Source organism: Muscardinus avellanarius (assembly GCF_963383645.1).
Source record: "Muscardinus avellanarius genome assembly, chromosome: 5".
NCBI lineage: Eukaryota > Metazoa > Chordata > Mammalia > Rodentia > Gliridae > Muscardinus > Muscardinus avellanarius.
The window spans coordinates 122342399-122366138 of record NC_137790.1 but is presented as its reverse complement, the minus strand read 5'-3'; the positions used below and the strand labels follow the sequence as shown (position 1 = coordinate 122366138).

At 47.8% G+C, this 23740-nt stretch overlaps 1 protein-coding gene across 1 annotated transcript in view; it reads left to right on the top strand.

Annotated features, from left to right (window-relative positions):
* The window catches only part of RARRES1 (retinoic acid receptor responder 1), a gene marked incomplete at both ends in the record, with an annotated part of 32296 nt that extends 8826 nt beyond the window's left edge, over positions 1–23470 (top strand). The window contains 5 exon segments of the mRNA XM_080696592.1: positions 6746–6808; positions 10412–10595; positions 16259–16395; positions 23183–23245; positions 23324–23470. Of these exon segments, the coding sequence (XP_080552718.1) occupies positions 6746–6808; positions 10412–10595; positions 16259–16395; positions 23183–23245; positions 23324–23470 (594 nt within the window).
* Between the last annotated feature and the right edge of the window lie 270 nt (positions 23471–23740).

Genomic DNA, 23740 nt, shown 5'->3' with positions numbered 1-23740 from the left:
TGTTTCAGAGAGTTTAAAGGGGGAGCTAGGTTTTTTAAGGTGTGATCTTAGAAGAAAGAGATACCGAGTCTCCATCCTTCCTCTAGATCCTTGGTTCATTTTGAAAACGTACACCCAGTATTTCAGTGACTTTACCCAATTTTTTTTTAAAAAGCTTTCCTCAAAATGAAACACTGGTAGTGCCAATTATAGTGTACAGATACATAGCGGAAGAAACACTTTGGATCCATTAACATGAAAACAGCTTTGGTTGGGCATTGTGGTGCATGCCTGTAATCCCAGTACTTGGGAGGCTGAGACAGGAGGATTGCAGACTCAAGGCCAGTCTCTATAACCTAGCAAGACCCTCAACAACTTAGACCCTATTTCAAAATAAAAAACTTAAAGGGCTGAAGGTATGAAAGTATAGCTCAGAAGTAGAGTAGTGCCCCTGGGTTTTATTTCCAGAGAGAGAGAGAGAGAGAGAGAGGAAGAAAGAGAGAGGGAGAGAGAGAGGAGCAGCTTTGTGTTTTAAGATAAGCAACTTTTTTATGAAAATAATACATGAATTTGCAGACCTGCTATTAGAACATGCAGTTTTAACTTCTCAAAGCATATAGAAATGTCATTATATATAATCTCCCTTCCCATACATTTTACTTTCTGTGATCTGTTACCTACTGTCATTTGTAAAAAAAAAAAAAAAAAATTAAATAGAAAATTCCAGAAATAAACAACCCATAAGTGTTCAGTTGTGTGCCATTTTGGGTAGAATGATGAACGCTCGTGCCGTCCTGTGCTGTCCCAGCCAGATGTAAATCTCCCTGGAGTCCAGCATGTCCACACCACATGTGGTTCCCACATGTGGTTACTCAGATGGTCACTGAGTAACCGTCCCAGTTATCAGATTAACCGTCTGGGGATCACAGCACTTGTGAGCGACTGATGCTTACCTTACCTAATACATTATTATAGGATAGTGTTATCACCTACTTTATTATTAGTTAGAAACAGAACCAATAGAATGTATATAGAATGGGATTCTTAGGCTGGCTCACAGTGTCAGAGGCTGCATAGCTTCATGAGTGTTGTCTGCAGGCTGGGGAGGAGGAGCCAGTGGCTGCTCAGGGTAGATAGAAGCCGGAGCCTCAGAGTGGGAGGGACTAAAGACCCAGCCCCGACAGGAGGACGAAGCCCGGGGCCCCATAGCTTCACTGCCGCTGCCATGTTCAAAGTCTGAAGAATCTGGAGTTGATGTCCATAGTTCTGCAGCAGCAAAAATCACTCCTGCTCAGCAAGGGTCCAGCACGTGTGGGCGCACATCTGTCTCTAAGGAGCGCTGAGCCCGGGATGTGGAGGGCGCAGGCTGAGCGGGAGAGGGAGCGCTGTGCTTCTTGTTGGCCAGCGGGGCTGAACATCAAGGAATCCGTAAGAGAAACAAAATGCACAAGACCCAGATTAGAATTTAAACCGCATCCCTAGTGTTCTGTGATCGGAAGGCATCTAGCGCTGAGCTGTCATACACAGAGTCTTCCCTTATACATAATTTAAAAGGAATCTGCAGTTCAGAGCTGCTAATACATCCCTCCATGGCCGATTGCTTCTTTGCAGACCTCTCTTTAGTGAAGAGCTCTGTTCTGAAAAACACAGAAAACCAGGAAACAGCATGCTCGGCCCCCCGCCCCCAATGCGCTTTAAAGGAGGGGGTGGATTCCTTTGCTTCATGGGAAGGTGGTCTGGGCACAAAGCCCTCACAGCTGTGGTCCATACTACAGGCCCCTCTGCCTCAGAAAAGCCGGAGCTGGTTTTTGCCTTTGTCCAGAAACAGAGTCAGCTTTTTAAAACTGCTTTGTCTCTGTGGGTGTGGTGATGCACACCTGTAATTCCAGTACTTGGAAGGCTGAGGGAGGAGGATCTAAGTTGCAGAAGGCCTCACTAAGTAGCTGACGCTGGCTGTGAACCTGTGATCCTCCTGTCTCAGCCTCCCAAGTACCAGGATTACAAGCGTGCGCCACCACGCCCGGCTCCATCCCACAGTTTTAAAGTGTTCTTATGAAAGATACTGTTTTTCTGTGCGTGCGTTTCTTTCGTAAGTTTTCATTAAGGGCGTCATCCGTAAATCGTACTGTTTCTGCTGTCACTTGTGGTGTTTTTAGGATCTGTCACCGGATGCACTGGCTTCCCATCTCTGCAGCAAGGCACTCTGTGGCATGTACCCCATTTTAGCTGCCCACTTCCCACAGTGAACCCCAAGTTGCCTCCAGTACCCTACATGCCTCCATGACATCTCCACAGGGGTCAAGGCCCTTCCGAGTCTGTGGAACACATCCCAGAGTTTCTAGCTCATCCAGTGGACATCTGTGAGCCAGACTTGACCAAGTCTGCAGATGGCCCCCAGGCAGGCTGCACCGAGCTGGCCCCCACCCGCCAGGGGACCTCGGCCTTCATCCCCACCCCCGGCCGGCCCCTCGGCTTCCTGACCGACTGCAGTGCGGTGACCTGTGCGGTGACCTCTTATTGCTTCCTTATTTTGCATTCCTCTAATTACTACTGAATCTGAGTGGCACTTTGATGGCATACGTAATCCAGGAAGAGCTCAGGACAGGGCTCAGCACTGGCCCCGAAGATGTCTGCTGCTTTCTGCAAATGCCAGCATCTCTGAAATGACCCTTGATGCTTATGGTGTTGTCTCAACATGGATACAAAAAAAAAAAAAGGCTGTATTTCAGTGATTATTTCTGACCTTGAATTATCGGTGTGCATCACTGAACAAGGGAGACATGTTCTCAGTACTGGGCTGTTGCTGTGAGCCTCACAGCATCCCCTGCGGGCCTGGTGGTCCAAGTCACACACTGTAGCCTCTCAGAACAATCCAGGTGTGTGAGGCTGCTCACACATAACTCAGCATACTATTTTTTTTTTTTTTTTTGGTGGTACTGGGGGTTGAACCCAGGGGCTTTTCTACCTCCGGGCTACACTCCCAGACCTTTTTTTATATTTTATTTGGAAACAGGGGCTCACTAAGTTGCTGAGAGCCTCACTCAGTAGCTGAGGCTGGCTTCGAACCTGTGTGATCCTCCTGTCTCAGCCTCCCAAGCGCAGGGATTACAAACGTGAGCCACCATGCCTGGCTCAGCATTCCATTTTACAGGAAAGTTTGATTGTATAAGTAGAAGGAACACAGGAACACAGTCTAAAATAATGGTTAAAAGCCTATTGTACATGCTACAGTTTTATACAAGCAGCCACACGGGGGGGGGGGGGGGGTTTACATCAGCATCACCACCAACCCCGGGCGATGCTCTGCACTCACTGTGATGTTGTGGTGGCTGTGATGCCCTTAAGAGTGGGGATTTTCAGCTCCATGAAACCCCTGGCGTTGCCACGTAGGTGAGGCCCATCGGTGACCAACATGCTGCTGCGTGGTGCTGTGGTAACTTCACTGAGTGCCATCTAAGGGCACTGCGATCTGCCATTTTGTCTGTCCCACTCGCCACTTACATGGTCCCCTCTGTGGCCCGCGGCCCTCCCTCCAGTCCTGCTGGACACCTCCCCCAGCATCACCGCTCCACGCTCCAGCAACAGGGGCTGTTCCAAACTCCTCCTAGGCCGCTGCTTTCCGTTTCTCAGGATACACCCCTTGGCCAGGGCCGTAGAGCCACAGAGCCTTGAGCCTGTTCTTTTTATGGGGAACAACTGGCCCCAAAGGCAACTCCTTAACCTTTGGAGTCCAACTCAAATGTCGTTTCCCTGTTCCCTGGAACAGATCAATTCTCTGGCGATCAGCTGTCAGCTCCTAGGTCAGCCAGCCAGGTGGCCTGCTCATGGCCCTCCTCTCTAGACGCCGCAGGACACTGTTCTTGTTCCACTGCTGTGACCACACCTGGCACAGTGCCCGCAGGGGGTGGACACGCAATAAATCCTGGAGCGAATGCTGCCGAAAGACAACGTCCTCCTTGTCGTGCACTATTCTGAACCAAGAACGGCCCACACCTTAGGAGCACAAGGCGCTATGTCCACGGGATGGGCCTGCGGGTGCTGACCCCTTGCAGGCTCAACACACCTCAACCCGGGGGCTTGTGGCTCAGAGGAAGGGTGGGAGATAACAGGACTGCATCTTGATACACTGACAGAACAACCAGAAGGATAAAAATGCTATTTTCAATGAAATGTAGATTTTTTTTAAGAGTGCCTAATTAAAACAAAATAAGGAAATCAAATCAGCAAAGAAAACAGCTCTTTAGGACAGACTCCATGACTCAGCCTTGGTTAATCGAGTTCTGTTTCTTTCCCTAATAAGGGGAGATCTCACTGTGTCTCTCCATGTGTTCCCTAACAACTACTAAGCCAAATAATATCGTACGCCCTCCATTACAATATGCACAATTAGATGAATAAGGAAGACCTTGCCGAATGCCTTCGTCCAGCACACGAGCACGCCGGGTTTATTATGGATGTGGAGGTTGGCACTGCTCCGGATTCTCTCATTCTACACCCTCCCTCAGGGATCATTTCACACACAGCTTCAGCCACTACCTGCTGCGCACAGCATCTCCCGGAGACCTCAAAGTCCCCCGCGTCAGAGACTGAGCCCGCGCACCTCAGTTCCTCCTACTCATCACCTAACAGATGACTTCCCCAGCCACCACGGCCCCTCTCCCAGCTGGAAACGCCAAGGGCACGCTGGCCCTGTGCAGGAAGAGCGCTCAGGAGCCCCAGTGGCCGGCAGGGCAGATTCATCGTTGTGGACTGGTGCAGCTGGGGCGTCAGGCAGCGAGCCTGCCCTCTGGCATTCCTTTAACCCGGGTTAAAGGTTAAAGATGGGGCAGACACTGAACCTCGGAGGCCTCTGCAGCCCTTGCCACGGTCTCCTTCACACCCTTTTGCTGCCTGTGGCTGTTGTAGGAACAAACTTAATGGAGCCTGTCACTGCCCTCCCCTGCCCCTGGCCTTGGTCCCGCTGGGCTTCCCCCACACAGTTCTTCCTGCATCTCAGAACCATGGGTTTTTATAATAAAGTGAACACACGCTGACTCACCAGACGAGCACTGTCCTGAGACATGTTTCTGCCCAAACCCACTCCTCACAGCACCCGGCCTGCTGTGGCTGCTTAACTTGGCTCCCAGGTCCTCGGCACTAAAACATGAGGCTCTCTGTGACCTCGGCCCAGCCTCCCAGGCCTCCTCTGGAATGCCAGCCCCTCGTCCCTTGCCTGGCTAACACCAGCTGAAGAGTGGGCCCAAGCCTCACCCGCTTCTGAAAGCCTACACATGGCTGCTGTGCGCAGGCGGCGTCCAGCCATGCTGACCAGCTGCACCACCAGCCTGGCCTGTTGCCTGTTTACCCACCATCACGTCCAGGAGGGATGGGTAAGATGTTGGCTCTTTCTCCCAGCCCAGCGCCTGGCATACTAGGTGGCCAAGAGAGAATGAGTGAGCAGATGGTGCATGCACATTCTGCAGACTGCACCAAGGCCTGGACTTGTGCAGAACACGTGTGAGATGGAAGATGAAACCTGGGTTCCTCTGTGTGCAGATCTGGGTCCTCCCCTAACTCCAGCAATGGACACCAGAATACACGTTTAAATGCCCTCCACATTAATAGTGGCCACTGAGTGCCCTCCTGCCCCTTCTCTAGTTTCTCAGCATCTTTTAAGAATCCATAAGAAGAATTGATGGTATCTGTTCTGTTTAAGACAATCCTGTTTGGTTATTGTATTCCTAAACCAAAATTCAAAGGAAATTAATTTTTAGAGTCTGATTTCATAAAGACTTCATGAAATAACTTCAGCTCCATGCAGCACAAGGTTCTCTTTCTTTTCTATAAAATACTCCTTTTCCTGAATGAACATTTTTTTCTCTTAAAAAAAAAAAATGAAGCCAAGTGTGGTGGTGCGCGCTTGTAGTCCCAGCATTTGAGAGGCTTAGACAGGTGGATCACGGTTTAGGGACAGCCTCGGCTACTTAGTGAAGCCCCTTGCAACTCAGAGAGACCCTGTTTCAAAATAAAAATAAATAAATAAAAATAGGGCTGGGGGTGTAGCTTGGAGGTAGAGTGCCCCTGGATTCCAGCCCCAGGACTTAAAAAAAAAAATGTAGCAGAGCTGGGCATAATGACACACACCTGTAAGTTCAGTGCTTGGGAGGCAGACAGGAGGATTGCAGGTTCAAGACCACCCTCGGCCATTTAATGAGACCCTTAGCAACTTAGTGAGACCCTGGGTCTCTGTCCCTGGGAGCAGCCTCGCCCCTCAGGTGTGGCTGCTTCCTGCAGTCATCAGCCTAAGACCGCTTTGCCCTGGGTTCCGGCTTGAACACATGTTTTCTCACTCATTACCACCCGAAAAGAGATTACCAATTGTTTGCTGCCTACATGCTGCTGGGCACAGGGGGGGAATGTTGTCTATTGTGCCCGTTAATGTAGCCAGCACAGGGCCAGAAACAGGGAGTAGGCAGGAAGGAACCCACCCTGGCTCAGCTCGAAGCACCTCTCTCCCTCATCTAGCTGCTCTTAAAGTCAGCATCTGGCTGAACGTAGCTCTGTCCCTCCTCAGCTCCCCTCTGATGAGTAGGCGCCACGCTGCAAACAGAACGGCACAGGCACACCTGAGGCCGAGACCTCCCTCTTTCTGAAAAGCCACAGTTCTGTCTCCTTTGGGTATAAAAACAGCAGCTACTGCTCACCGGCCGTGCTGTCCCGAGTGGAATCGTGGACACGAGGATGTCAGCAGACCTCTACTGTGCTAAGATTCCTTTCTGTATTTCAGGTTGATCCAAACAAGGGCTGTAAAGTGGACCTGGTATTCAGCACCGAGCTCTACAACCCGCAGGTAAGCCAGCTCTGGTGACAATCCTGCTCGCTGGCAGTGCTGAGTGAGAGAGAGCCTCACAGACAAAGCCTGGGTGTGTTTTTGTTATTGTTGTTTTTTGGGGTTTTTTTGTTATTTATTTATTTATTTATTTTTGGTGGTACTGGGGGTAGAACCCGGGGGCTTCCTACCTCCGGGCTATACTCTCAGACCTATTTTCTATTTTATTTGGAAACAGGGTTTCACTAAGTTTCTGAGAGCCTCACTAAGTAGCTGAGGCTGGCTTCGAACCTGTGTGATCCTCCTGTTTCAGCCTCCCAAACACTGGGATTACAAGCATGCACCACCACGCCCAGCCTTTTTTTTTGTTTTTGTTTTGTTTTGTGGTTTTGGGGTACTGGGGATGGAACCCAGGGGCATTACCTCTGAGCTATACCCTCAGTCCTATTTTTTAGTCTTTTTATTAATGAAACAGGGTCTCACCGAGTTGCAAATGGCCTCGCTAAGTAGCTGAGGCTGTGTGTGAACTGTGATCCTCTGGTCTCAGCCTCCCAAATGCTGGGATTACAAGCGTGGGCCACCACGCTCATTCCTGGTTTTTCTGTTTGTTCTCAAGATACGAAGAAAGGAGCTAGGCAAGAGACCCTGGGCCCCATGCAAGGCGGATGAATGGCCTGCTGCCCTCCCCTTCCTCTGGCACAGGACGGATGCTCAGACCCCTTGGGGATCCTTCCCAGTACCTCAGGGCTGCCCTCGAAGGCCACCTGTTTCCTCTCCTGGCAGCTTGTGCATTTCTGGCTAGCAGGCTGCATCGCACGAGGCTGAGCCCATGCCTCAGATGAGGGGCCTTCCTGGAAGACTTAGAACAGCCCTGTGTGCCACAGGCATAGTTAGCCATGCTGCAGTGCCCACCAGGCAGCCCCTACTTTGCCAGGCTTCCGCCACCCCACCGCCAGGCACCTGGAGGCTAGAGCCAGCTGTGCCTCGTGGCTGGTCCTTATCCAGGCTGGGGAGGAGCCAGGCCAGGGCGGCCAGCCTAGCTCTTCCTGTATTCCAGTGTCTCGGGGAGGCAAGGCTTGGGAGGGAAGACACATTCCTGACTGGTGCTTCTGGAAGAATGCTTCCCAGAACTCACAGACAAGTTCTAGCACAAGGATGATGCTCTGACTGCGTCTGTTGAGCTAAGAATTCCAACTTTCTTAGAGAATAGGACTGTGCCTTTAAGTTCTAGTGTTACAAATGGAAAGCACTAGATTAAAGCTAAAGGGGGAAACAGTTGCTAGATTATTTTGACCAACAATATGCCCCCTGGGCTTGACCCTGTGGTACATAAAAAGCGTGGCTAGCTGGGTGTGGTGGCGCTCACCTATAATCCCAGTACTTGGGACACTGAGGCTGGGCTGGAAAGATCACAAGATTAAGGCCAGCATCAGCAATTTAGCAAGGCCTTGTCTCGAAATAAAAAATAAAGTAAGGCTAGGGTATTGCTTAGAGGTAGAATGCCCCCAGGTTCAATCCTTGGTAGAAGAAGAGGAAGGAGAAGGAGGAGGAGGAGGAGGAAGAGGAGGAGGAGGAGGAGGAGGAGCAGCACAGCTAATTGAAATGTGCTACAAAGGGTTTTTGGTTTATTGTTTTGCTTTTTTCTTCAGTGCTGTTTTTTTTTTTTTGTGTGTGTGTGTGTGTGTGTGTGTGTGTGTGTGTTACTGGGGTTCCTGGAAGCCCTTCTACCTCTGGGCTACACTCCCAGGCCTATTTTATACTTTATTTTTGGAAACAGGGTCTCTTAAGCCAGCACGGCTGGCTTCGAACCTGCGCAATCCTCCTGTCTCTGCCTCCCAAGCGCGGGGATTACAAGCGTGCGCCACCACGCCCGGCTTCAGTGCCGCTCTGAATCCGTGAAGGTGTCGGGGGAGCAAACAGTGGAGAGAATAGAAACAGCTGTCCTCTTTCTCTTCCTTGGACATGACCCGGCACCAGAGGCCATACAGGAGCCATCTTTGCCTGTTGCTGGCCTCTTCTGAGGCTTCATTTTTCTCTATGTGGCACCAGGAATTCGCATCTTAATGCACCCCAGAAACTCCCTGTCATTCAAAGCTGGGAAAGAGTCGCCACAGAAAAGCCAATTTCAGTATCTGTTGCTTTTTTAGTTAATTCTAGAAAGAGGTTTACTAGCAGATCCAACTTTGATCACAGTTTGTTTCCCTACAGTTTTACTTTGTAAGTTGATTGCCGGTGGTTGTTTTAACTGGGATTCCATCTATTGACACAACCTGTACAAGGCCTGCACCTGAGTTTAGGTGGCACCAGGGCTGCTTCCTGTGAACTGCCCTGGCCCCTGCCTTGGCTCTGTGAGTGGTTGGTTACAAGCAAGGACATTTTCCTAGGATAGATTCTCTGGCTCTTACCTTCGTGTTAAGGAATCTGTAACCCAAGGTGTGAAGAACCATCCCCCTCCCAGGAATGAGGCACAGCTGATGTCAACTGAAGCTCAGATGACTGGATGGACATAGCTGAGGGTGGCCCCAGAATTCCCAGGATGTCTCCATTTAAATCTGAGAGTGAGCAAGCATTGCGCAGTGGAGGAGTCAGCCCCCTTGAACGATCTGTGCCTCCACTCCTAGATGGATCTTGGAGGCAAGTGGTAGAGTGGTACCCAGTTAGAAAGCTGAGGTCAGCCAGGCGTGGTGGCGCACGCTTGTAATCCCTACGCTTGGGAGGTTGAGACAGGAGGATCGCACAGGTTCAAAGCCAGCCTCAGCTACTTAGTGAGGCTCTCAGCAACTTAGTGAGACCTTGTTTCCAAATAAAATAGAAAATAGGGCTGGGGGTATAACCCGGAGGTAGAAAGCCTCTGCGTTCTGCCCCCAGTACCACCAAAAACAAAAAACAAAAAAAAAAACCTGAGGTCAGACAGCAGTGAGCTCGGGTCCGGGGACACCGCTTTCTAGCTGTGAGCAGAGTAGGTTCCTCTTTAAACTTTAACATCTTAGTCTTTAAAACTGGAATTCATAAGATAGCATGAAGATTGTTATTTTTGTTAGGCACGACTTTCATCTTTAAGCTCAAGTTACTGTGTGTGTGTGTGTGTGTGTGTGTGTGTGTGTGTGTGTTACTGGGGATTGAACCCAGGCGTATTCTACTCCCAAGCTACCTCCCAACCCCCTTTTTAGTTTTATTTTGAAACAGGGTCTCACTAGGTTGATGAGTCTCCCTACTTGCTGAGGCTGGCTGCGAACCTGCAATCCTCCTGTGTCAGCCTCCCAAGTACTGGGATTACAAATGTGCACCACCACATGTGGCTTCAAGTTAGTGTCCTTAACATCCAACCAAGCATTATGCTGATGCAGGAGAGAGAGCCAGGTGTCTGCTGTCCAGGGGCTTTGCGGTGCTCAGCGGACATCAGTAATGTTTCTTTGGAACATTCCAAAGAAGACAAGAGTTCAAACAATAACAGAGAGTGAACACCCACTTCCTTCCTACCAAGGGAAAACAGACATCTACTGATCTACTTCTAGAGCAGACCGTCCACGCACAGGAACCGCTCTCAATCCTGTGGGTCTTGTCTGTGTGTAGGAGGAGGGATGATAAGGAACCATCCTATTTAACTCCACGTCTTTACTTCAGGGAGGTGAGGCGCATCCGGGAAAATGTTCTGCTCAGGTGTTTTTCAAGAATGAGAAACCCAGACCAGCCATCAATATAACCTGCACACGGCTCATGGAGAAACAGAAAAGACAGCAGGAGGATTACCAGCTCTACAAACAGCTGAAGCAACTCAAGAGCCCACTGGACATCGTCAGCATCCCGGGTATGTCAGAATGTGGAATTTCAATACTCAGGAGCGAACATATGCAATTACTACATTAAAACCACTGTCGCCGGGTGTCGTGGCACACGCTTGTAATCCCAGCTTTCAGGAGGCTGAGACAGGAGGATCGCACAGGTTTGAGGCCAGCCTCAGCTACTTAGTAAGACTCTCAGCAACTTAGACCCTGTTTCCAAATAAAATAGAAAACAGGTCTGGGTGTATAGCCCGGAGGTAGAAAGACTGGGTTCCAGCCCCAGTACCACCAAAAAAAAAAAAAAAAAAAAAAAATACTGTGGTGTGCTTGGTTACTGAAACAAAACTCAGAGGAACCCTTTTCTGCTGTCCATCTTTAGCACAATGTAGTTAACTCCTGCGGAGTTACCTGGATCTCTTTACCCATGCCCACCCCCAACAAGGGCCCTGCAAGAGCTTAACATGTGAAAGAGAAAGAAGCCCTTGCAACAGGACTGGGGTGAGGGTGTGGTCTTCAGGGTGGAGTCCAGACCTGGCGTGACATTTCTGGAGGTTCTGGCAGGTGGAGCCTGCAGATGATGAGCAGCCCTCCAGCGCCTCCAGCTCCGCCCTGGCCGGGGGCTGTCAGGGCCACTCTGAGGCTGTGGCCCAGTTGCATCAGCTCATAATCTCATTCGGGTCAGGGGCTAATGGACAGTGGTGCTGTGCCTAATGGACAGATCCTGTCCTCGCCGTGACTCAGCTCAATGGAGCAGGGCTCATTTGTTCTGGCACTCAGCAGCGTAGGGGCCGCGGCAGACTCGGCACTTACTGGAAAACCCAGTTTCCAAACCACAGTCAACTCTGGACTTGCACTAGGGCACCACGCTTGAGGTCTGACTGCCGCAGCACAGAGACGGCGCAGGCTCAGAGCCAGGCATCCCGGACGCCGGGTAGATTCAGGTCAGCCGCGGAGGGCCCGCAGGCTCCACTCCTGAGCACCTCAGTCCCCATCCACTTACGTTCCTAAAGACCAGGATGTGGAACACCGCTTCTCACATCTCTAAAGTTCAGAGGCGTGGGGGATTCTCACATAGCAGTTCTCTGACAACTTGGGCCGAATTCTGTGCCAAAGACGTATGTCAAGCAATTCAAAGGCATTTGATGTGGTAGAATGTGTCTATATTCAGCACAGCTGGAAATAAGTGAGCTAAGGACTGATACTTAGAACTCTTAATAGTTATTTCGGGGTTTTTTTTTTCTCCTTTTGTTAGAGAAATAGGGCGTATCTATTTTCCTTAAAACACAAGTTTAGAAACTGTCCAGGACCTTTTCTTTGAATATCTGCTACTGGGTCACTAGATTGTGGATACCCTTCAGAAGCACCTGTTCAGTGAGTCAGTCCTGTGTACTCATATGGTCCGTCTATAATACTGTCTTGATGTGGCTACTATGAAACCTTACTACTATAAAACCTTAACAGAGGGTACCTTTTCATCCACAGAACTTACACATTCTGCTCTCACTATAGATCCAGCAAAGATGCTCATGGTGCTATTTATAGCCTGCCAGTATATACACAATTATCTACTCTAAACAAAAAAAGGGTTGATTTTAAAGTGAGTCAAAACTGTGGGGATGCCGGGCGTGGTGGCGCAGGCTTGTAATCCCCGCGCTTGGGAGGCGGAGACAGGAGGATCGCGCAGGTTCGAAGCCACCCGTGCTGGTGTAAGAGACCCTGTTTCAAAAATACAAAAATAGGTCTGGGAGTGTAGCCCGGAGGTAGAAGGGCTTCTAGGAACCCCAGTACCACACACACAAAAAAACAAACCTGTGGGGATAATCCCTTGAGTGGCCATTTCAGATCTTAGATTCTGCTTGGTATTTAATCAACCCAAGGTATTGCACTGCTGTAGATAATTAATAGGTAGGAAGATCTAATCCTCACTCCACATTGGTTTTTCCCTTTAAAAGTAATTATCAGCCAGGCGTGGTGGTGCACGCTTGTCATCCCAGCATTTGGGAGGCTGAGACAGGAGGATCGTGGTTCATGACCAGCCTCACTGCTACCTTAGTGAGGCCCTCTGCAACTTAGTGAGACCCTATTTCAAAACAAAGAATTAGAAATAGGGCTAGGGGTATCGCTTGGTGGTAGTATGCCCCTGGGTTCATTCCCCAGTGCTGCAAAAAATAAAAATAATAAAAAGTAGTTATCTTAGCCAGGTGGGGTAGCACATGCCTATAATCCCAGTACCTGGGAGTCAGACAAGAGAATCACAGGTTTAAGGACAGCTTCAGAAACTTAAGTGAAACCTTGTTTCATAATAAAAACTAAGAAGGGCTGGGGTTAAAGTGAAGGTATAACGTGCCTTGCGTTCAATCTCTAGTGCCCCAAAAAAGTAATTATCTTGCTTTCATTATGAGTCCAAATTTTGCTTTTCTAATGAACTTATGCACCTCCCATAGGTGACCCCAGTAAGCCTCCCCAGCAGGGCTGTGGAGCTGTGTGTGCTCCTGAAGCCCTCTGGGCTGGTCCTTACCAGTCACACGGTGTAGCTTACTTTGTCCTGGGTGATGGGTGTGGACACCACACCTCTAAACCCATAACAGCAGGGAGGGAGAGGCGTGCTGGGGAGCCGTGTGATGGAGGCTCTGATCAGTGAAGACAGGGATGCTGGGAGCCCTTCATGGCAAAAAAAGAAAAAGATGTTATCAGTGGTACTTCAGAGTCCTTCCCATAGACTGTTCTGAAATACTAATGGTGTGCCACTTACACCAGGGATAAATGACAGATTCATTCATACAATGCCGATGTCCTTGTCAGAAAACATTAGTCTGAAGCATACTTTCTCCAATGACATAAGAACAGCCGCCTATAGCCCCTATTGATTAATAACATCTTCTGGCAGAAAAATGGCACAACCCAGTTACAGCAGCTGCCAGAGAAGGGCAACAAAGCTGCAGGTCTCAGCCCACATGCAGGAGGCTGGGGCAGGTCCCGGGGACCGCGGACCCATGATGGGGGGAGACTGCACCTCTCCACCTGGTTCTAAAAACGTTCTGCAAGAGCTGCACCCTCTCGTCACCCCGCCCCTCTGACATTTGGTCACACTCCACGGGCAGTGCAGGAGCCTCCCCATCCGTCCCCTCCCGGAGCGCAGCCTGCTCGGCTGGCACTTGGCTTCTCACTTCTCCTGCTCCCCATTCCTGGGCCTTCTCTAGCACCCCTTCATTCCAAGGCTCCTCTTACTTATCCACCCTTAGGACTAGTTGCTCTGGTTTCTCCCATGGTTTTGCCCATCAGTATCTTTCAGCCAGTCCTGTCGTCTTGTCCTCTAGACAGCCCAGGCCAGGGGCAATGCTGACCAAGCACCTCACAGAGCAACCACCACTCAGCTCCTTCCTCATCCCTTCTGCCCTTCGGACAGACTGCACACCAACTGTCTGTCCCAGCCAGCTTCCACTCTATATAGACAAGTAGAACCACCGTTTTGAGTCGCCGGGACCCCAGGCTGCTGAGGCTTGGGGCTTTTCTGCTTTCTCCTCCTTGATTGGTTTGTAGTATTCACAGGATATGTGGTTTTCTTCACAAGGCATTTAATAAACCTCACACCAGACTCAGCCTGCCTTAACCCAGGCTCCCATGTTCTGGTCTTTCTCTTCTCTCTTCTTTTCTTTTCCTTTCTTTTCCTTTCCTTTCCTTTCTTTCTTTCTTTCTTTCTTTCTCTCTCTTTCTTTCCTTCTTTCTTTCATAGTACTAGGAATTGAACCCACCTCTGAGCTACACCCCCAGCCCTATTTTTTATTCTTTATTTTGAAACAGGATCTAAGTTGCAAAGGGCCTAAGTAGCTGAGGCTGGCTGAGAGCCTGTGATCCTCCTGTCTCAGCCTCCCAAGTACTGGGATTACAAGTGTTCATCACCACGCCCAGCTCTGGTTTTTCTATAGTAATATTACTCCTCTTCACAATTTGCTACCAGAAGCCGTGCCACTAACGGTTCCTCTCCCAACACTTAGGGACCTGGCACTTCCTATCGGGTGCACCTTCACAAAGCATGTTGGACCATCTCCTCTTCCCCTAACCCAGCATCGCGTCTTCCTAGGATGCTGCCACAGCCTCTGTTAGTCTTTGGATTTCAGTCGCCTGTGCTCTGCCCTGCACATAGCAGCCCACTTCCCATACTACTGCCAGATCGAAGCCCACACCCACCAGCTGCCACAGGCCACACACTGCACCGTGCCCAGCATCCTGGCTCCTTCCCATCCAGGGCAACCGTGCCCCTCCCCCACTCGAGGGCTCCGCCCCCAGCTCCACTCTGAAGCCTTCCCCAGGCCTCTCCACTCACACCTCCCTGGCCTGTTCCGCCCTGAGCTCTGCTCTCTCCTGTCCCAGGAACCTGTCTGCTGCATTTCTGTACCCTCCACACATGGAGCAGAGACCATCTCAGTGTCTCTCACAGGACTATAAAGGGAAGAATCTCCAAACCACCAACCATTGTAACCAGCCAAATCAAGTTCCTCTGAACAAACAGAATATATGCTAAAAACTATTCTACCAAGAAGAATTCATTTTCTCATGAGTTTTCTTCCTGTATTGTGCTACTACTGAGTCTTAATGTAGATTAAAGTATCTCTAACAAATTGCAGAAAATGATGATCCATGAAGAATGATCTTGTAAATCACTGCCTAAAATTGTCATGAAGAGCCGGGCGTGGTGGCGCACGCTTGTAATCCCTGCGCTTGGGAGGCGGAGACAGGAGGATCGTGCGGGTTCGAAGCCAGCCGTGCGCGCTGGCTTAGGAGACCGTTTCCAAATAAAAAGTGTAAAAATAGGTCTGGGAGTGTAGCCCGGAGGTAGAAGGGCTTCCAGGAACCCCAATACCACCAAAAAAAAAAAAAAGAAAATTGTCATGAAGAATAAATTACTAATAATTGTATCCCTGCCTCTAGCAGTCTGATATTAAGTAGCTTAAAAAAAAAGTTTTCTGGATTACAAATGTTAGGTCCCCAAACTATGCCATAGGCAAAACCTATTTGATTTCTTGATTTGCTCAACAAGACTGACAGATGCTGTGGATGAAGCGATTGGCTTTAAAGCCAGTGGTCAGAGAGGGGTTTCTGGCACCTCAGGAAGCATTATATTTAGACTCAGACTACCATGTAATGCAGAGATCAGTGATAACTTTCAACCTTATTAATTAACTTATTTTTTGTGGGTCTGGGGATGGAACCCAGGAGCATTCGGCCTCCAAGCTACATCCCCTGCCCTATTTTTTATTCTTTGTCTCACCGAGTTGAAAAGAGCCTCACTAAGTAGCTGAGGCTGGCCTTGAACCACCATCCTCCTGGCTCAAGCCTCCCAAATGCTGGGATTACAAGCGTGCACCACCACGCCTGGCTTTCAACCTTATTAATAATGCTTCTCAAACAACAAAGCTTTAGATGAACTTTTAGTATTACAGCTCTTACTGTTGTGTGTGTAGCATAGCAAACAGCCCCCATGTTGTTTTGGAGATTGACTCGGTATGGCAGGTCAAAGCATGTAGTCTCCACACTAACACAGAAGCAGATATAAAGAAGTCACATGTCTGACTCATGGCCTTGCTGTGAGACATGAGCTGGTTAGGACTAAATTTAAACCTTATTGAAACTTCTGACATTTTGTCTCAAAAAATGCCTTACTATCAATGTACTTTCTTCTCCCTTGCAGACAGTCATGGGTATATTGATCCCTCACTGAGACCCCTCTGGAACTTGGCTTTTCTGGGCAGCTCTTACGTGATGTGGGAAAAGACGACTCAGTTTTTACACTACTACTTGGTCCAGCTCAGTAGTGTGAAGCAGTGGGTAAGAGACCTGAAAATTAACTGCTGACACGAGAGACGTAACCAATGTCGGGTTCATAGGCTGAACTAATGTGAAGTTTCTCTTGGTACTGGGGATTGAATTTAGGAACATTCTACCTCCAAGCTACACCCCACACCCTTCTTAATTTTGAAGCAGGTCTTGCTAAATTGTTGAAGCTGACCTGGAACTGGCAATCCCGTCTCTGCCTCCAAGTGCTGGGATTGCAAGCGCGCACCGCCACGCCCAGCTAAACTAATGTGAATTTCTAACTTCATGGCAAGAGTTTTAATGCATTTCATTCATTTAACAAATACATGAGCGCCTGCAACAAGCCAGGTATCAATTTAGGATACGTCAATGAACAAAAGCCACAACGTTATTGACTTCACTGGGATTAATTCTAGTGAGAGAAGAAAAAGACAGTGAGTTTGTAGACAAGTAAATAGACATCAAGTGGTGGTAAGTGCTACAGAGAAAAACAGTAGGAAAAGGGAAGGCAGGAATGAGACACATAGTCTAGTATAGGGCTCATTTGAGCATGAAATGAGGAACGGAGAGTGAGTTGTGCCCCACTCAGGAAAGCCAGCCATGGTGGCGCACACTTGTAATCCCAGCATTTGGGAGGCCAAGACAGGAGGACAAAGTTTTCGTTTGCTGACTGGGTAAGACTATTGAAGGAAAGAATTGGGAGAAAATTATCCTGACTTGTGGCATGCTACATCCTATAACGAGGTGGAGAATAGGTGTCATCATCTAGACTTAGGAGCCTGAAGTTCTGAGGAGGGGAATGGGCCAAGAGTTACGGCCACAACACTGGATAAGATCACAGGCTGCGGTGTAGACAGAAATAGCTTATCTGAGGGCTTAACTCTAGAACCTTCTAGCCCCAGCTCTCAGACAGGAGCAGAGTCCCCTGGAGGAAGGGCAGAGGACTGCACCCATCTGCTGGTAGGAGGCAGAAGTTAAGACGGGAGCCAGTAGGTGTTCATGAACTCCATGCTACCCCTGCCCCACTTTCATCCTCAGTGAGAGGCAAAGGCACCAGCCAGGCAGAGGTGCCGCGAGTGTGGGCAAGCGCCATGCGCCCCACAGCCCCGTGAGGGCTAAGTCAGAGGACCAGCCACTCTGCCATGTGGGTGTTGGCGCCAAGAAGGTACAGGGGTATTTGTCAGGCAAGTATGATGTACAGGGAAAGAGATTCCCAGAATAAATGAAATCCATGTTTCTAAGGGCAAGCTAACCCAGTCCTAAGTACCAGTGTTTATAATTCAATTTTTCCTTGATTTACTCATGGGTAGATCATCATTGGTATCTTCTGAGTGCAGGGACTTGCCCAGCATTAGCTTAGCATACTTCATGCCAATGAGAGTTTGGTGTTCCTTCCAAAGGCCACAGATGCATCGACTAAAACCTAATGTTTTCTTTACTTATATTTCTATTTACTTATTTTAGAAATTGGATGTTTCTTTAATGCGTTCATTGTAATCTTTCTTTTCCCTACCAAGAGCTTTTCAATAGGAATCACCATCTAATTGGTTGGTGCTATATAGCACATGAGGATACAGTGCTAATTCTTTTGCTAGATAAGTTTCTCTCTTTCTCTCACTGCAGGTGGGACAGTTGGCCCATACATGTAAGCCACACAGTTAAAAATCAAAAGTGAGAGAAAATGATCACTGAGTGAGCATGTGTTTGTTTTTGTTTTTGCCCTGTGGGGTTTGATTTTTTAGATAATAGTTGAATACGCAACTGACTTGCTAGGTCACCCCAGGCAAATAACTGCCTCTCTTAGGGCTGTTAGTTGAGGGATAACAAGCTGATCGATGCCTTTGAATAAACGTAAACTTAAAACACGGAGCAGTGGGAAGACTGGTACCAAGTTTGATGTGCATTGCAGCTTAGAATTCTCTTAAAGGAAAGTACTATGGGCACCTCTCCAATACAGACTTTCAAATCTTGCTATTCAGTTGCCACCAAGTATTCCCTTGATCTTTCAGCAAGAGAAGAAGCAACACAAGCCATAAGCAAAACACACAATAGTTTTCTTTTTTTTTTTTTTTGGTGGTACTGGGGTTCCTGGAAGCCCTTCTACCTCCGGGCTACACTCCCAGACCTATTTTTGCATTTTTTTTTTTTTTTTATTTGGAAACAGGGTCTCCTAAGCCAGCGCGCGGGGCTAGCTTCGAACCTGCGCGATCCTCCTGTCCTTGCCTCCCAAGCGCGGGGATTACAAGCGTGCGCCACCACGCCCAGCACCACACAATAGTTTTCAAAGTTACTAAGAGCAGAAGATCTGAGCACCGTGCTGGGACACTGTCGCTGGCAACAGGGCAGATGAAGCCAAGATAGTGCAGAGGCAGGAAGTACCCGCGGGTGCTCACACAGCACAGGGACCACGGTTTCTCAAGCCTTTTGGTGGGGATTATCATCCCTGTCCTCAGGGGTGAGCTCATGTTTTAATGCAATTGTGTAAGGAGATGAAAGCTTCCATAATCACAGTTGCAAATGAGCAAAGTGAGATGCAACTGTAAACCAAGACCCATCTTACTGACACAATTCTTTCTTTAGAAAAGAAGAACAGAAGAGTAGATGTCATTCCCAACGCCACGAAGACCATGCAAGGACAAGGGCAATACACTGGCTAGAAAAAAAATGGATAAGGACTTTCTCTGTGCCCTTGGCTTTTGATATATGAACTGAACCATGTAAAACTGCATGTTGTCCCAACTCTTACCATGTGGCATCAGGACTTTTGAGCACCTAAACATCTAAACAGAAGCGTATCGCTGTACCCCAAGTCTGCTAAGAAATCCATTCTGATAGCTTATATTAATAACAAAGCCCACTTACTCTCTGCTAGAGGGGAAGTGGGTGGATCACAGGTTGAAGAGGACCAAAAAGAGAGAGAAGAAAAAAAAAAAACCACTTCCACTGTTTCCAGAGATTAAAGTTCTCAGTTACTGTTCCAACCGGCATTCTTGCAGCCATAATCTAAAGATCTGACCATGTAACTTAGAGGAAAGAAGATCTGTTTCATATAGTTTGGGGCTCAGTCCATGTGAGGCCAGAGACTGCGGGTGAGAGGGCTGGTGGCAGGAGGCAGAGAAGGAAGAGCAAGGGGCTGTGCCAGAGGCTGGTCACAGGACAGAGCAGGGGAGGAGGAACCAAGACAATCCCCAGCGCTGCAGCCCCTCCAGCCACCCCTGCCTGCCTACTGGGCACCGCCCAGGTAAATCCATTACATCACTTAGGGGATTGCAACCCTCATGACTCAATTATATCACTCCAAACATTAATAAGTGAGGTTTTTTATTTTATTTTTTGTGGTACTCGGGAGGGAATCCAGGGGCATTCTACCTCCGAGCTACACCCCCAGCCCTATTTTTTATTATTCATTTTGAAACAGTCTCACTGAGTTACAAAGGGCCTCCTTATGCAGCTGAGGCTGTCCCTGAACCGTGATCCTGTCTCAGCCCCCCAAATGCTGGGTTTACAAGTGTGTGCCACCACGCCCGGCTTAATAAGTGAGCTCTTTAAGGGATATTTTATATCTAACTATAACAGCTACCAAAAAAAGAAAAGAACCAGCAACAATAAATCACCATCAATTTGGACTACAGGATTTGGCATTTGTGATGATTTGAATAGAAGCCAAAGAGATTATTTCTGAATAGTATTAAAAATAATGACTTCCTGGCAGAGCTTGGCCTGGTGAGGGCAGCCTGATCCCAGCACTTTGCCAACCCAGCCCGGGAAGTGCGGATCCCTTTCTACAGCCCTTCAATAGGCTGTGTGTGTTCTTTGCTTTAAAGATGCTCCCTCCTGGTGAAGGAAGCTCTGTAAAAGCAATAGTGTAGGGGTGTATCAATAACTTTACCAAGGAAGGTCTTTGTCAAATGGCACAAGGTTTCCAAGCATTAAAATTCAATTTTTTGCATTAAAAGTAACAATCATTTTGTGTTCTTAGCACAAGTTTGTCACGTGGATTTGAGTTCCATCATTTGTTTAAGCTCTACCTTTTTTTTTTTCCCCTAAAATCTGGAGATGGCTATAATTTCCTTCAGAAATGCTGCTGTCAAAAAGCAAACGGTAGCAGGGCATAGTGGCGCATGCTTGTAATCCCAGTACTTGGGAGGCTGAGACATGAGGATCCGGGTTCACAGTCAGCCATAGCTACTTAGGCCCTCTGCAACTTAGTGAGACCCTGATTCAAAATAGAGAATTAAAAATTAGGCTGGAGGTGTAGCTCAGGGGTAGAATACCTCTGGGTTCCATTCTCAGTACTGCAAAAAACAAAAAAAACAAAAACAAAAACAAAAGGTATTGCCCTGGGGGCGGGGAGGGGGGATGTTGAGTAAAACCAATATTTAAGCCAGGCGAAAAAAAAAAAAAGAAAAAAAAAAGAAAAAAAGAAAAAAGAAATTAAAAGTAGGTCTGGGATTGTGTAGCCCGGAGGTAAAAGGGTTCCATCCCCAGTACCACCAAAAAAAAAAAAAAAAGAAAAAGAAAAAAGAAATTAAGCCGGGTGTGGTGGTACACGCTTGTAATCCCTGTGCTTGGGAGGTGGAGACAGGAGGATCGCACAGGTTCGAAGGCAGCCTCACTGGCTTAAGAGACCCTGTTTCCAAATAAAAAATATGGGAGTGTAGCCCGGAGGTAGAAGAGTTTCTAGGAACCCCAGTACCACCAAAAAACAAACCAAAAAAACAACATTTTTAAATTATAAAAATACATGGTAAACAGTCAAGCCTTGAGAAATAGTACAGATGGCACAGAAGTCCAAGATAATTGTCATATTACTCAGCAGCCAGCTGGTGTGGAACATCCTGGGATAGAAAACCATTTCTTTCCGAGGTCAAGAGAGTCATCAAATAAATGACGCTCAGGCAAGGCAAAATATACCACCAAAGGGGCAATACCAGCCCGATCCAGTTGGCTGCTATCTGCAAAAACCTCCCCCAAGCCCTGCTGATACACATGCCAAAACCCACAGATTCTGAAGTCACACAAAAAATTTTGTGTATTACCTATGCACATTCTCCCATACTTTAAATCATCTCTAGATTATTTATAATACCTAATATAAATTCTGTATAAATAGTTGCGATACTGCACTGTTTAAGGAGTAGTGCCAATTAAAAAAAAGTCCATGTTCAGTATAGTTTTTAAAAACTATTTTTGATCCTTGGTTGGCTGTGTGCATGTATGCAGACCCACAGGTATAGAGGGGAAACCTTTAACTGGAATTTCCTATCATTTGTTCTCTTGTGAAGAAACATGGAATGTCCTGCTGAATTCTCTGATTTTGTAGCTTATGGCTCAGACTCTTGCTTTGAACACTCATGGGTAAAGTGCAAGGCAGAACAGAAATCTTCCCAATAAGGCAAAAAACCCACCATATAAAGGCAGCCTGTTTCTGACCTTCTCCCTATAGTACCCTCCCCACCTACTGCCAGTGACCTGGCCTGTAAGTCTCCATCCATGTAGGCAAAGGGAAAACAAAACTCAGTATCACGTTATTTTTTTAATTTTTTCATATTCTTTACTAGTCTCAATAAAAACTTGGTAGATTAGCAGGGTGTGGCGGGGAACGTTTGTAATCCCAGCATTTGGGAGGCTGAGATGGGAGGAACACGGTTCGAGGACAGTCTCCGCTACTACTTAGTGAAGCTCTTTGCAACTCAGTGAGACCTCCAAGCTACACCCCCAGCCCTATTGTTTTTAGTCTTTTTATTTTTTGAAACAGGGTCTCACTGAGTTGTGAAGGGCCTTACTAAGTAGCTGAGGCTGTCCATGAACCATGATCCTCTTGTCTCAGCCTCCTGAATGCTGGGATTATAAATGTGCACCACCATGCCTGGCCTCCAAATTGAAGGTTTTTTGTTTTTTGTTTTTGTTTTTAATTCCTATCACCAAGCACAATAAGCCTGAGACAGGATAACATAGGCTCAAGGCCAGTTCAGCAACTTCAGAGAGAGACTGTTTCAAAACAAAAACTAAAAAATAGGGCTGGGGATGTAGCTTAGAGGTAAAATGTCCCTGGGTTCAATTCCTACAACAAAAACCAAAAACCAAACTCCCAAAATAAAAAGAAAAATGTCAAAAAGAAATTAGGAAATTGGCTTGATCACTAGAAAAATTTACAGATACCCAAGTAAATAAGATGCGAAGACAACCGCCTGCCTACTAAAAAGCACACTTTGGTTTTTGGATGGCGTGGTAGAGCTTCTTGTACTGAACACGAAGAACGTGGGTGCTGGAGTCGGCTGACTTGGGGCTGGTCTGCAGCTGTCACTCGCTGTAACCTCAAGCTGCCTCTCCTGTAAACCCAGGCTTATGGCGTATTACTATGGTAAGGGTGGGGAGGCAGATAGGAGAGGTACAGGAGAATGTGGAAAGCGCAGCAGAACCTGGCCTGTGCGGGCATCCTAGAAAGGCTGGTTGCCTTCCCCCTTGACCTGCTGCTGGTACAGCATGGCTAACCTACCAGCTGGAGGTGCATTCACGGATCTAGATCCCAAAGGGGGCAGAGAGGGTCTCCCTATCCCCACAGGCCCTGCTTCCACCAAAAACTATAAATAACAGAGAAAAAGCAATATTGACGTTCAGCCCTACTTTCATATAGCTCAGCCGCAAAACCAAAATGAGAACCCCAGGCTTCCACATCTCGATGCAGGATACCACAAGGGAATGAGGCTGAGATCTGGAAGGAGGCAGGGGAGCCAAGGCCCCCTCCTAAACAAGAGCACCCAAACTCCTGGAACTAACTCTTCTTTTCTTCCCCTAGAAAACCAATGATCATGCGATTGATTTTGATTATACTGTTCTACTTCATGAATTCTCAACACAGGTAAAACACAAAATTGTTCGGGGGATTCTTTTTACCCTCAATCTTCACAGGTTATGACATTTTATAACTCTTTTCCAGGAAATCGTTCCCTGTCGTATTCACTTGGTCTGGTACCCTGGCAAACCACTGAAAGTCAAGTACCATTGTCAAGAGCTACAAACCCCAGAAGCTTCTGGAACTGAGGAAGGATCAGCAATGGTACCAACGGGACTTAGTAACTTCTAAAAAGAAAAAGTGATCTGCTTATACCAAATTCTACATGAAATGACTCCAGTAGCCAAGCTCCTCTAGTACTAGCCAAGGTCTGGGCATCCTCATAACGTGAGGAAGCCCGTGACCCTCGACAGTTACAGGTGTTTGGCTGTTTTCCATTTGGTCTGCTTTACCTGGTGAGATGGGAGCCATGCATACTGAACTCTGCTCAGCACAGAATAGGCATCAGCAGGTCCTGAGGTTTCAGCCCTAGAATGTAAAGTCTAGTCAACCACTATTTGC